This window comes from Balaenoptera acutorostrata, chromosome 19 (genome assembly GCF_949987535.1).
Source record: "Balaenoptera acutorostrata chromosome 19, mBalAcu1.1, whole genome shotgun sequence".
Lineage (NCBI taxonomy): Eukaryota > Metazoa > Chordata > Mammalia > Artiodactyla > Balaenopteridae > Balaenoptera > Balaenoptera acutorostrata.
In genome coordinates, this window is record NC_080082.1 from 36,849,824 (window position 1) to 36,862,803 (window position 12,980).

General features: G+C 34.6%; 1 protein-coding gene across 1 annotated transcript in view; it reads left to right on the forward strand.

Annotated features, from left to right (window-relative positions):
- The window catches only part of ITFG1 (integrin alpha FG-GAP repeat containing 1), a 262,527-nt gene that overhangs the window by 74,048 nt on the left and 175,499 nt on the right, over nt 1-12,980 (forward strand). Inside the window, exon 8 of the mRNA XM_057533264.1 lies at nt 4,215-4,296. Within this exon, the coding sequence (XP_057389247.1) occupies nt 4,215-4,296 (82 nt within the window). The remainder of the gene's footprint in view (nt 1-4,214; nt 4,297-12,980) is intronic.

Consider the following 12,980-nt stretch of genomic DNA (forward strand, 5'->3'; position numbering starts at 1 on the left):
GTTTTGTAGATAGGTTCATTTGTGCCATGTTTTAGATTCCACACATAAGTGCTATCACATGGTATTTGTCTTTCTATTTTTGACTCTACTTCATTTAGTATGAGAATCTCTAGTTGCATCCATGTTGCTGCAAATGGCATTATTTCTTTTTTATGGCGGAGTAATATTCCATTGTATATATGTACCACATCTTTATCCATTCATCTGTCGATGGACATTTAGGTTGTTTCCATGTTTTGGCTATTGTGAATAGTGGTGCTATGAATATAGGGGTGCATATATCTTTTTGAATTATAGTTTTATCCAGGTATATGCCCATGAGTGGGATTGCTAGATCATATGGTAATTCTATTTTTAGTTTTCTGAGGAACCTCCATACTGTTTTCCATAATGGCTGTACCAACTTACATTCCCACCAACAGTGCAAGAGGGTTCCCTTTTCTCCACACCCTCTCCAGCATTTGTTATTTGTAGACTTTTTAATGATGGCCATTCTGACCAGTGTGAGGTGGTACCTCATTGTAGTTTTGATTTGCATTTCTCTAATAATTAGTGATGTTGAGCATCTTTTCATGTGCCTACTGGCCATAGGCCAGATGATTCTTTACTGTGGAGATCTGTCCTGTGCATTGTATGTTGTTTAGCAGTATCCCCCCCTGGCCTCTACTCACTTAGATGCTAGAAGCCGCCTCTCAATTGTAACAATGAAAATGTCTCCATATATTGCCCAGTGTCCTCTGGCAAACAAAATCATCTCCGGTCAAGAACCATTGCTTTATGCGAATAAGGATGTAGACACATGATAGTCATCCTATGTGGCTTCCTGATCATTTTTTAACATTATAAATACGGCAGTTTTAAGTAAATATTAAAACCTGCAGGCCAAAGCATAGGTGGTCCTTCATGTAAAGATACTTGTTACAACATAGCACCTGTGGCTGGAATTCAAGCAGAAAATGGCAAATCCCTTGTCAATGGCAGTGTGATAGCTGCTTCAGTGGTGGGTAGCAGAAATAATAGTATTACTACTAGCGTTCCTACTACCAATTATAATGTTAACTACGTACATATTTGTGCATATGCTGAGCTAATAAACACTTTATATGGATCATCTTACTAATTCTCACAAAAACCTTGTAAAAATTCATTTTAGAGATAAGTAAATGGATGCTTACATTAGAACTAACTTGTTCAGACCTCAAAGCTAGCAAACAGTGGAGCTGGGAGTTGAAGTAGGAAATCTGTCTCTAAAACTTGGATCCTTAAGTCATTGCACAGTCATTCCAGAAACCAAGTAGGTGAAAGAAAAGGTAAAAGACATAGTTACAATTGTAGCAGTGGGTTGGCGCAATTTTGGATTGCAGGACTACAATGAAGGCAAGTAAGAACAGCATGGTAAAGAATGGGACAGAGTGGAGTGGTCTCAAATAGCAGCCCATGAAAAAAGTACTTGCAGCTCAGAAGTACAGGACTGACATTATAAAAATACCTTAAAAGTGCCTGATAACTTTACATTTTGCAGAACTCTCCCTAATGTTTCATTCCATTGATCCTCTCTAGAACCCTGCAAGTACACAGTACATTTATCCCCTTCTAACAGTTGAAGAACAGAGACCCAGAGCAGTAAGTGGCTGTTCCAAAGTGATCCAACTTATCAATGAAAGGAGGACTAGAACCATGTCATCTAACTACATGTCTACTTCCCTTTCTACCAGACTGTCCTGCTCTCTCAGTTTAAAAGAGTATTGATCACGTTTGTCTTTCCTACATTAAATAGGTACAAAGCAGCTTCATCTTTGAAAATAAGTGTAGGCATGCATCACTTTAAAATATGTCATCTAATAAGAGTAATAACATAGTGATGATTAAGTTTATTGAATCATTTTAATCAAATATTAAATATGTACATGACACTGAAATTAAGTCCTGTAGGTTTGTACTGCCAAATGGAGTAAAGAATAAGCAATGATAATGATGGAAAGATAAATTCAGTAAAGTGTTATCTTTTCCCCCAATTATGTCATATATATAATGTATTCTGCATGCTCTCACTGTAGCAAGAATACATGATTCTCTTTTTCTTACAGTTAGAAGAGGGTTTTGTTCCTCTTATACTGAGGTTCATGGTGAATGTGGCATCTTAGAAATGGGAGGCTGTCACCTGGGGAGTATTCAGTGTTTCTTGGTGGAGATGCATCATGAAGTTATACAGGCATACCTGTTTTATTGTGCTGCACTTTATTACACTTCGCAGATAGTGCTTTTTTTTTTTTTTTTTTTTTTTTTTTTTTACAAATTGAAGGTTTGTGGCAGCGTCAAGCAAGTATATCAGCACCATTTTTCCAGCAGTATTTGGTCACTTCTTGTTTTCTATGTCACTTTTTGTAATTCTGACAATATTTCAAACTTTTTGCATAGTATTATATTTATTATGGTGATCTGTGATTATTGATCTTTGATGTTACTATTGCAAAAAGATTGCAACTTGCTGAAGGCTTAGGATGGCAGCACTTCTTTTCAGCAATAAAGTATTTTTTAATTAAGGTATGTACATTTTTTTAGGCATAATGCTTTTGCCCACTTGATAGACTACAGTATAGCATAAAAATAACTTTTATATGCACTGGGAAACCAGAATATTCCTGTGACTTGCTTTATTGCAATACTCACTTTATTGTGGTGTTCTGGACTGTAGTATCTCTAAAGTATGCCTGTATCTGGAAACATTTCTAAATATATTTTATTAAGTTTAACAGAACTTCACTGGGGTAATTCATTCACTTGAGTCATTTAATAGGTTGATGTTCAGCTTTATGTTAGATGAGGCTGATGAATTTTAAGAGAGATTTTTCCATTCATTCAAGAATAATTATGTCTACTTTGTACCCGGTGCTGTAATCTTTCTAGAATGCAAATTCACTTGACACTTCAGTCAGAAATTTGGCAATTTTGATGCATCTCTAGTGTAATTTCAGGTACTCAGTAAGACTGGAGGGGAATCCTAAGTTTTAAGACAAGTAAATAAGATTTCCTTAGAAAAATCATTCAAAAATATATCAGATACTTTAATAATGGTAGGTAGGAGAAGCATGTTTCTGCATGTGGATGATGGTGTATTAAAATGGTTGGAAAACTGCCTGTCACAAGGCAAATTTTACTTATTCATGTTCCTCAAGCATTTAGTCTTCGTGCTTTCAGTGTAGCAATGCCTTTCTCTGTAAATGTTAGAAATGATTTCTTAAGAAACTAACTTGCAGATATGCAGTATCCTTAGAGGAACAAAGAAGAAAAATGTTTTTAAATTGTTTAATATTTTAAAATATATAGGGATCCTATATAAAGTATGTAGATATCAGGGTCAGTATATCGAATAGTGAATAGAGAAATCAGTGATAAGAAGAGAGCTCTAAAGCTGAGAGCTCAAAACCCAAATGTAGAGTTTTGGGATTTTTTTCTTGTGTAGTAATCTAAAATTATAGAAAAGAAAGGCAATAATTTAAAGAAATGCATATTATTTTTGTAAGCTAGACATTCCATTTTGGTAAGAGTAACTGAAACAAATGATCTCTAATGGGTTCTCCTTTTTTGTTTAGCTTATCCACCTCTGGTTAGTACATGGCAGCTGTTGTACTCCTTTGCTCCCTTTCTGATTGATACATAAACTTGGGTTGATAATGAATAGGCCATTTAAGGATGAATGTAATTCTCATCTCATTTGAATATCTTTTCCTAATTAATCCCCAACAGAATCTTCTTCCTTGAAATCTGTAAAACATAGTGTCTTTCCTACTTACTCATACCACTTATATGTTACCTTCAGAAATTCTGTTTTTCTGACTTATATTTTATCTCCCAACTGGACTGTAAGCTCCCTGAAGGTAGGAACTACTTTTTATGCTTCTTTATATTCCCCAAACCTTCCACAGTACTTGAAAGTAGAAGACACTCATTCTGTCTGAAATTATGATGATGATTTAGTAAAACATACCATACTTGAATTGACAGCAAGGAAAGCACTCCAGATGCACATCTTCAACTCACAGCAGTTTCTTTCATTTTATGATAAAAGTGGAACAGAAAATTGGGATAATTTTTTGCAGTACAACAAAAGTCTTAAATTATTTATTTCTCTGCTTTAGTTAAAATGCTTTGTTTCACACTTGACAAATGAGTGGATTATGATGATCTAATCCAAAACTTTCTGCCTTTAACAGGATGGAAATTTCTCTCTCAGTACTGTATTTGAAAAACCTCAAAATATGATGGTAGTTGGACAGTCAGCATTTGCCGACTTTGGTAAGATTGTTTTTGTCTTTGAAAGTCTCCCCATCTCTCTGACCTAGTCATATTAATTCCCCATATCTAAAAGTAACTTTAGTGTCTTCAGAGCTATTACAGATTTAAAAGATGCCTGTCCTAGTATTATACATGGCATGTGATCAATTCTTTAATACAATAAGGAGCAATTTATGACGTGTGTTTAAATTATAGTTTGAATTTAAGGGACTCCTGTTTGCAGGAGTAACATGCAAAACAAGGATGTGTACTGAGGCTTTTCTAGAGAATACCAAATAGTAATTATCATGACATTTTTATGTATATCCACACTGTAGAACAAAAATACTGAAGAAATTAACCTGATCTCTTCAAACTACTTGAATATTAAAAAACATTTTTGTTTACATCTTAATTCCAAAGAGTAGCATCTGTTATGAATCTCTGTTTTCCATAAGATTCTACACAATAAATCAAGTTCAGAACTTCCAAAGCATATATGGCTCTTTCATCACTTGTCAGGGTTATTATTAAAAGGATTTTGGTGTCAGATGGAAAAGTGGTCTAGATGACCACTACCTGAGTCCAAAGTTCACTCCCATCCTGCTTTTCCTTCATTCTACCAACAAACACCTCAGCCTGTTCCTCAAAATGCAGGTGACATATTACCACCTCCAGAGGCCTCAGTGTCTTCATTTGTAAAATGAGGATGATGATTATAACCACCTCACAAGGCTATTGTGAATAACACAATGTGAGTAAAGTACAGTGTCAGGCACAGAGTAAGTGCACAGGAAATTATTGTATAATCTGAGTCTTTTCACTAGACTTGTTTGGTCTTGTTGTTGTTGCTGCTTTTTGCTCTGCTGACTAAGTCAACTCATTGTTCAGTGTCATAGAGACATGTCCCATGGCAACTAAAGCAGGAGGTTTGATAGTGTTATTTGATGAAAATTTCAACATGAATCTCTGTTGTACTGTGTTTTAGTTTTATTACATTGAATATTACTTTGATTTTGAGCAAATTTCTGGGGCCTGATTTATAGTCTTTAATGCAAATAGTCAAGTCTTAGGATACATGAATTTTTCTTTTAATTTGCTGATGGACTTGATTAGCTGGATTAATGACAAATCCCTTTGCAAGTCTCTCTCTAGGGGAAGAAGTATATATGCATTATATAATTCTCAGGAGGCTCACAGACCTCCCTTAACCCCTGGTTAGTATCCTCCAAATTGAAGATATTTGTTTTATGATTGTGTGTTTTGTATGATGAAGTGTTTTGCTTGTAAAAAAGTTATTAGCAGCTTTACTTAAAGATTTTCTTAATTGTGCTAACTGTAAACATAGACATTTAATTTACATGTTTGTATTTTTTCAATGTGCAGAATATAGGATATAGTCAATTAAGCATAACTATTTCTCCCCTATTTTTAATAACTTTAGGTGAGTATATCAGTAAACTTTTTTAATGGATCAGTAAATTTTAAATAAATAGCCCACACTGTCTTTTTAAAACTTGATGTATTTTTAGCTGAGTATTATCAAAAAACAAGACTGCTTATGAGTCCAAACAGATGGCATTGAATAAGGTTATGAATATTAATATATAAAAATATGCATTTTCCTATACATTTGAATATGTCTGTGAATTACATCCTGCCCTCCATCCGCCACCCCTCCCACTCCTTTTGAACCAAGGCAAGGAAAGTGACTGACAGCCAGGAAGTCAGAGTGATATCAGAAATTCACCATTTGTTTGGTTAAAAAAAAGCACATGCTTGAGGCACATGCGTGAATAAATGATATAGCTCACAGGAAGAACCCTGTACCGAAAAGGAATGTTTAAATGGCTCCCAGCTCACCTACGTTGTCTAGTAGGAACAGAAGTTTTTTACCTATGATGAAGTTTTTAGTTTCTAACATAAAATATTTTTTAAAAGATATCAAAAAAAACCTACTCTAAAAGAAGGCTGTGCTGGTACAGTGAAAGGGAGGTAAGGTGGTTTGAAATCAAACAAATCAGGAACTTCTAGCAAATAAAACAAGGAAATAATTATTCAAACTTATGATAACATTATTTATTCCCTTTATAAGACAAAGAAATACTTTCCCAGAAACCACCTAAATAAAACCCTATGAAATGTTACACAGCCAATAAAAATGGGAGTTATGAAGATTCTGTTAGGAGAAAAAAGCAGAACAGTATGTTGTACAATATGATCATTTAAAAAAAATAAGACTAGAGCAAAATATATCAAAATGATGATAATGGTGTGTTAAAGTCGGAAAATAGGTTATCTTATTACCTGTTTTCCAAATGTTCTGTTATGTGGTTAGATTAATTTAGTAATGAAAAAGTAAAATATAGAAGGATAATAGTCAACTATGGCAAGAAAGAAACCAAAGTATGTACTTAAAGTGTTTAGATTTTTTTGTCATAGTACCTCTGAGTTCATATATAATTTATCCTATCCTCTTAGTTGCATGAACAACTCCTTCAGAGAAGGTCATGTACTTCCACACAGTCTTTAACTCCTACAGCTTTGTAGATACAGTAGTCCCTAGGTATCCACGGGGGATTGGTTCTAGGACCACCCCACCATCACCAGTTCCCACCAGCTACTGCCAGATACCCAAATCCAAGGATATTCAAGTCCCTTATACTGTAGAAAATTACATGGTACAGTCAGCCCTCCATTTCTGTGGCTTCTACAGTTGGTTGAATGGATGCAGAACCCGTGGATATGTAGGGACAACTGTACCTTTTTAAATTAACTTCAGAAAATAAAACAAAATCTTCTTGTCTGATGGGATATGCAGAAGGTAATGCTTCTGGGACATGGAATAGGAAGTCAGGGGAAGTTTATTAGAATCTCTGAGATGCCTGAGATTTTCATATCAAAAGAGAGGTAGATTTCAGAAGATGTGGTACATATATACAATGGACTATTACTCAGCCATAAAAAGGAACGAAATTGGGTCATTTGTAGAGATGTGGATGGACCAGAGTCTGTCATACAGAGTGAAGTAAGTCAGAAAGAGAAAAAAAATATTAACACATGTAGGTGGAATCTAGAAAAATGGTACAGATGAACCTATTTGCAGGGCAGGAATAGAGACACAGACGTAGGGAACGGACCTGTAGACATGGGGGTGGGATGAATTGGGAGATTGGGATTGACATATGTGCACTGCCGTGTGTAAAACAGATAGCTAGTGAGAACCTGCTATATAGCACAGGGAGCTCAGCTTGGTGCTCTGTGGTGACCTAGATGGGATGGGATGGGGGGTGGTGGGAGGGAGGTCCAAGAGGGAGGGGATATATGTATACATATAGCTGATTTACTTCATCGTACAGCAGAAACTAACACAACATTGTAAAGCAACTATACCCCAACTAAAAAAAAAAAAAAAAGACAGAGGGTAGATTTAAACAGTTTTGAAATACTCGATCTTCTAAGGATGGAAACCAGTCAGGAGACAGGTCGAGCATGAGGTGGTGCAAGCATGAGCTAACTACATCAATAATTGGAGGGACAGTTGGGAGAAACTTTGCAAAGAAAGAATCAGTAAATGTACTGGTTGGTTTGACAATAGAAGGATTTAAAAAAAAAACAAAAACCAACTTGCCTCTGAATAACTAGAAGAACCATTCTTTTCTCTACCATTTTTCATAGAGATAGGTAATCAGGAGAGTAAGCTGGTTTGGATATTAAGATACTTTAGAGTCCTTACTTTAATAATGCTAGTAAGATGACAGGCTGGAACATTTATGAAACATAAGTTTAGTAATAAAACCAAAGCAAATTTGAAAGTCCTCCAAGAGCTAAGAGATCAAGAACTGAATGAGCCCTCCAAGGAGAGTGTGAATAGAGTTTGACAGGGATAAGGAGGAGAAAAAAGAGCGCTAAAATGTGGTCAGAAAATATTGATGATATTAAAATGTGATGTACAAGGATGACCACAAGAAGGCCTTTGGATTTACAGTTTAGCAGGGCACTAGTAGCCCAAAAAGGTGTCATTTACAGAGCTCTTTAGCATTTCCTGGGCCTTAGAAATCAGCTAATAAGTAGTAGCTGCTGTTGGTTATTAGCTGGGCCCTGGCCTCACACTTGGGAGATCGGCAACCCATAAATGCCTCTAATACTTAAGCAGTCATCTTCTAGAAAACATATTGTGTCTTACCCTATTATATCACCCTTTTAAACTGTATGTTAAAGTTGAGTATTTTTCTAGGTAGGTTTAGAATATCAAGGTCTAGAATTTCAGCAAATAAGGTAGTATCTGTTAAACTACATAGGACATAAAAGTCAAGAAAAATAAGGTACATTTTTTCTATCAAAAAAATTATATACAACCACACTTAGAGAAAACATTAATTTTGTATGCAATGCCAGATGTAATAGAAATCAATAAAAAGCTACAAAACTGAAGGGGGAACACAAACCTTAACAGAATATCAGCATTTTCGATAGATTGAATCATATTTTAAATCTCATAGAATACATAAATTTATATATCCAAATCTAAATCTTGTGTATCAGATCATCATAAAGAGATCACACTTTATTCTTCAAGTGAAGAAAGAATACTGGCATGTTGGTGAAACCTAGGGAATTGTAACTCAGGCCTAAATAATCCTATAAGTGATAAAGGAGTTAATGAAAATAGAAAACTTTGTCATCTGTGAAAGTTACTAACATATTGGAAAATATTGAACCCCATAAATAGTATCATTTATGACTGAAACCAAATCTTATTCAGTTGAGTATCCCAATGGCCTAGTACAGTAGATAATAAATGCCGTTTAAAGGGAGAAAAACCCCACAATCAAGTTATTTTATGAAGTTTTTATGCTGCTTGATAAAAATTCAGATTTTAATTCCAAATTAACCATGGTACAGCTGAAATACTTAGTCCAAAATAACAGCAGTTTTCCTTCCTCTTGTTTTACAGTTGGGTGTATTCAGTAACAATTTGACGAATTAAAATTGTTTCTTGTTAGTTTTGATCTGGAAATACAAGAAAATCACGTGAGCCATGTATGGAAATTTAAAACTTATATTTAGCCTAAATGCTAATGGGTAATTAAATGTTCATATTCTCTTTTATTGTTTTTTTTAAATTTTTATTGGAGTATAGTTGATTTACAATGTTGTGTTAGATTCAGGTATACAGAAAAGTGAATCAGTTTTACATATACATATATCCACTCTTTTTCTAGATTCTTTTCCCATATAGGCCATTACAGAGTATTGGGTACAGTTCCTTGTGCTGTACAGTAGGTTCTTATTAGTTATCTATTTTATATAGAGTAGTGTGTATATGTCAATCCCAATCTCCCAATTTATCCTTCCCTCCTTATCTGCTAACCATAAGTTTGTTTTCTACATGTGTGACTCTACTTCTGTTTCGTAAATAAGTTCATTTGTACTATTTTTTTAGATTACACATATAAGTGATATCACATGATATTTGTCTTTCTGTGTCTGACTTACTTCACTCACTATGACAATCTCTAGGTCCATCCATGTTGCTACAAGTGACAGTATTTCCTTCCTTTTTATGGCTGAGTAGTATTCCATTTTATATATGTACCACATCTCCTTTATCCATTCCTCTGTCGATGGACATTTAGGTTGCTTCCATGTCTTGGCTATTGTAAACAGTGCTGCAATGAACATTGGGATGCATGTATCCTTTCGGACCATGTTTTTCTCCAGATATATACCAGGAGTAGGATTGCAGGATCATATGGTAGCTCTATTTTTAGTTTTTTAAGGAACCTCCATACTGTTCTCCATAGTGGCTGTACCAATTTACATTCCCACCAACACTGTAGGAGGGTTCCGTTTTCTCCACACCCTCTCCAGCATTTATTATTTGTAGATTTTTTAATGATGGCCATTCTGACCAGTGTGAGGTGATACTTCACTGTAGTTTTGATTTGAATTTCTCTAATGATTAGTGATGTTGACCATCTTTTCATGAGCTTTTTGGCCATCTGTATGTCTTCTTTGGAGAAATGTCTATTTAGATCTTCTGCCCATTTTTTGATTGGGTTGTTTGTTTCTTTGATACTGAGCTGCACGAGCTTTTTGTATATTTTGGAGATTAATCCCTTTTTGGTTGCTTCGTTTGCAAATATTTTCTCTCATTCTGAGGGTTGTCTTTTTGTTTTGTTTATGGTTTCCTTTGCTGTGGAAAAGGAAATTAGATCCATTTTTTTATTTTTAATTAGATCCATTTTTTTATTTTTGTTTTTAGTTTTAATTAGATCCATTTTTTATTTTTTTAATTAGATCCATTTTGTAATTCTTGTTTTTATTTTCATTACTCTAGGAGGTGGATCAATAGAGATCTTGCTGCGATTTATGTCAAAGAGTGTTCTGCCTATGTTTTCTATTAAAAGTTTCATAGTGTCTGGCCTACATTTAGGTCTTTAGTCCATTTTGAGTTTATTTTTGTGTATGGTGTAAGGGAGTATTCTAATTTCATTCTTTTACATGTAGGTGTCCAGATTTCCCAACACCACTTATTGAAGAGACTGTCTTTTCTCCATTGTATATTCTTGCCTCTTTTGTCATAGATTAGGTGACCATAGGTGCGTGGGTTTATTTCTGGGGTTTCTATCCTGTTCCATTGATCTATATTTCTGTTTTTGTGCCAATACCATACTGTTTTGATGACTGTAGCTTTGTAGTATATAATCTGAAGTCGGGGAGCCTGATTCCTCCAGCTCCATTTTTCTTTCTCAAGATTGCTGTGGCTATTTGGTGTCTTTTGTGTTTCCATACAAATTGTAAAAATTTTTGTTCTAATTCTGTGAAAAGTGATATTGGTAATTTGATAGGGATTGCACTGAATCTGTAGATTGCTTTGGGTAGTACAGTCATTTTCACAATATTCAGTCCTCCAATCCAAGAACATGGTATATCTCTCCATCTGTTGGTGTCATCTTTTATTTCTTTCATCAGTACCTTATAGTTTTCTGAGTACAGGTCTTTTGCCTCCTAGGTAGGTTTATTCCTAAGTACTTTATTCTTTTTAATGCTATGGTAAATGGGATTGTTTCCTTAATTTCTCTTTCTGATCTTTTGTTTTTAGTCTATAAGAATGCAACATATTTCTGTGTGTTAATTTTATATCCTGCAACTTTACCAGATTCATTGATTAGCTCTAGTAGTTTTCTGGTAGCATCTTTAGGATTCTCTATGCATAGTATCATGTCATCTGCCAACAGTGACAGTTTTACTTCTTCTTTTCCAATCTGTATTTCTTTTATTTCTTTTTCTTCTCTGATTGCCGTGGCTAGGGCTTCCAAAATTATGTTGAATAATAGTGGTTAGAGTCGACATCCTTGTCTTCTTCCTGACCTTAGAGGAAATGCTTTCAGTTTTTCACCATTGAGAATGATGTTTGCTGTTGATTTCTCATATATGGCCTTTATTATGTTGAGGTAGTTTCCTTCTGTGCCCACTTTCTGGAGAGGTTTTATCATAAATGGGTGTTGAATTTTGTCAAAACCTTTTTCATCATCTATTGAGTTGATCGTATGGTTCTTATTGTTTAATTTGTTAACATGGTGTATCACATTGATTGATTTGTGTATATTGAAGAACTCTTGCATCCCTGGGATAAAATCCCACTTGATCATGGTGTATGATCCTTTTAATATGTTGTTGGATTCTGTTTGCTAGTATATTGTTGAGGATATTTGCGTCTGTGTACATCAGTGATATTGGTCTGTAATTCTCTTTTTTTGTTATATCTTTGTCTGGTTTTGGTATCATGGTGATGGTGGATTCGTAGAATGAGCTTGGGAGTATTCCTTCCTCTGCAATTTTCTGGAAGAGTTTGAGAAGGATAGGTGTTAACTCTTCTCTAAATGTTTGATAGAATTCATCTGTGAAGCCATCTAGTCCTGGACTTTTGTTTGTTAGAAGATTTTTAATTGCAGTTTCAATTTCAGTACTTCTGATTGGTCTGTTTATATTTTCTATTTCTTCCTGGTTCAGTCTTGGAAGGTTATAGCTTTTAAGAATTTGTCCATTTCTTAGAGGTTGTCCATTTTATTGGCATACAGTTGCTTGTAGTAGTCTCTTATGATCCTTTGTATTTCTGCGATGTCAGTTGTGATTTCTCCTTTTTCATTTCTGATTTTATTGATTTGAATCCTCTCCCTTTTTTTCTTGATGAGTCTGGCTAAAGGTTTATCAATTTTATTTCTCTTCTCAAAGAACCAGCTTTTAGTTTCATTGATTTTTGCTCTTGTTTTCTTCATTTCTATTTATTTCTGCTCTGATTTTTATGGTTTCTTTCCACCTACTAACTTTGAGTTTGTTTTGTTCTCCTTTCTCTAGTTGCTTTAGGTGTAAGGTTAGGTTGTTTATTTGAGATTTTTCTTGTTTCTTGAGGCAAGATTATATTGCTTTAAACTTCACTATTAGAACTGCTTTTGCTGCATCCCATAGCTTTTGGATCATCGTGTTTTTATTGTCATTTGTCTCTAGGTTTGTTTTTTATTTCTTCTTTGAGCTCTTCAGTGAACCATTGGTTATTTATTTATTTATATTGTTTAACCTCCACGTGTTTGTGATTTTTAGGTTTTTTCCTGTAATTGATTTCTAATCCAGTAGTGTGGTCAGAAAAGATGCTTGATATGATTTCAATTTTCTTAAATTTACCGAGGCTTCATTTGTGA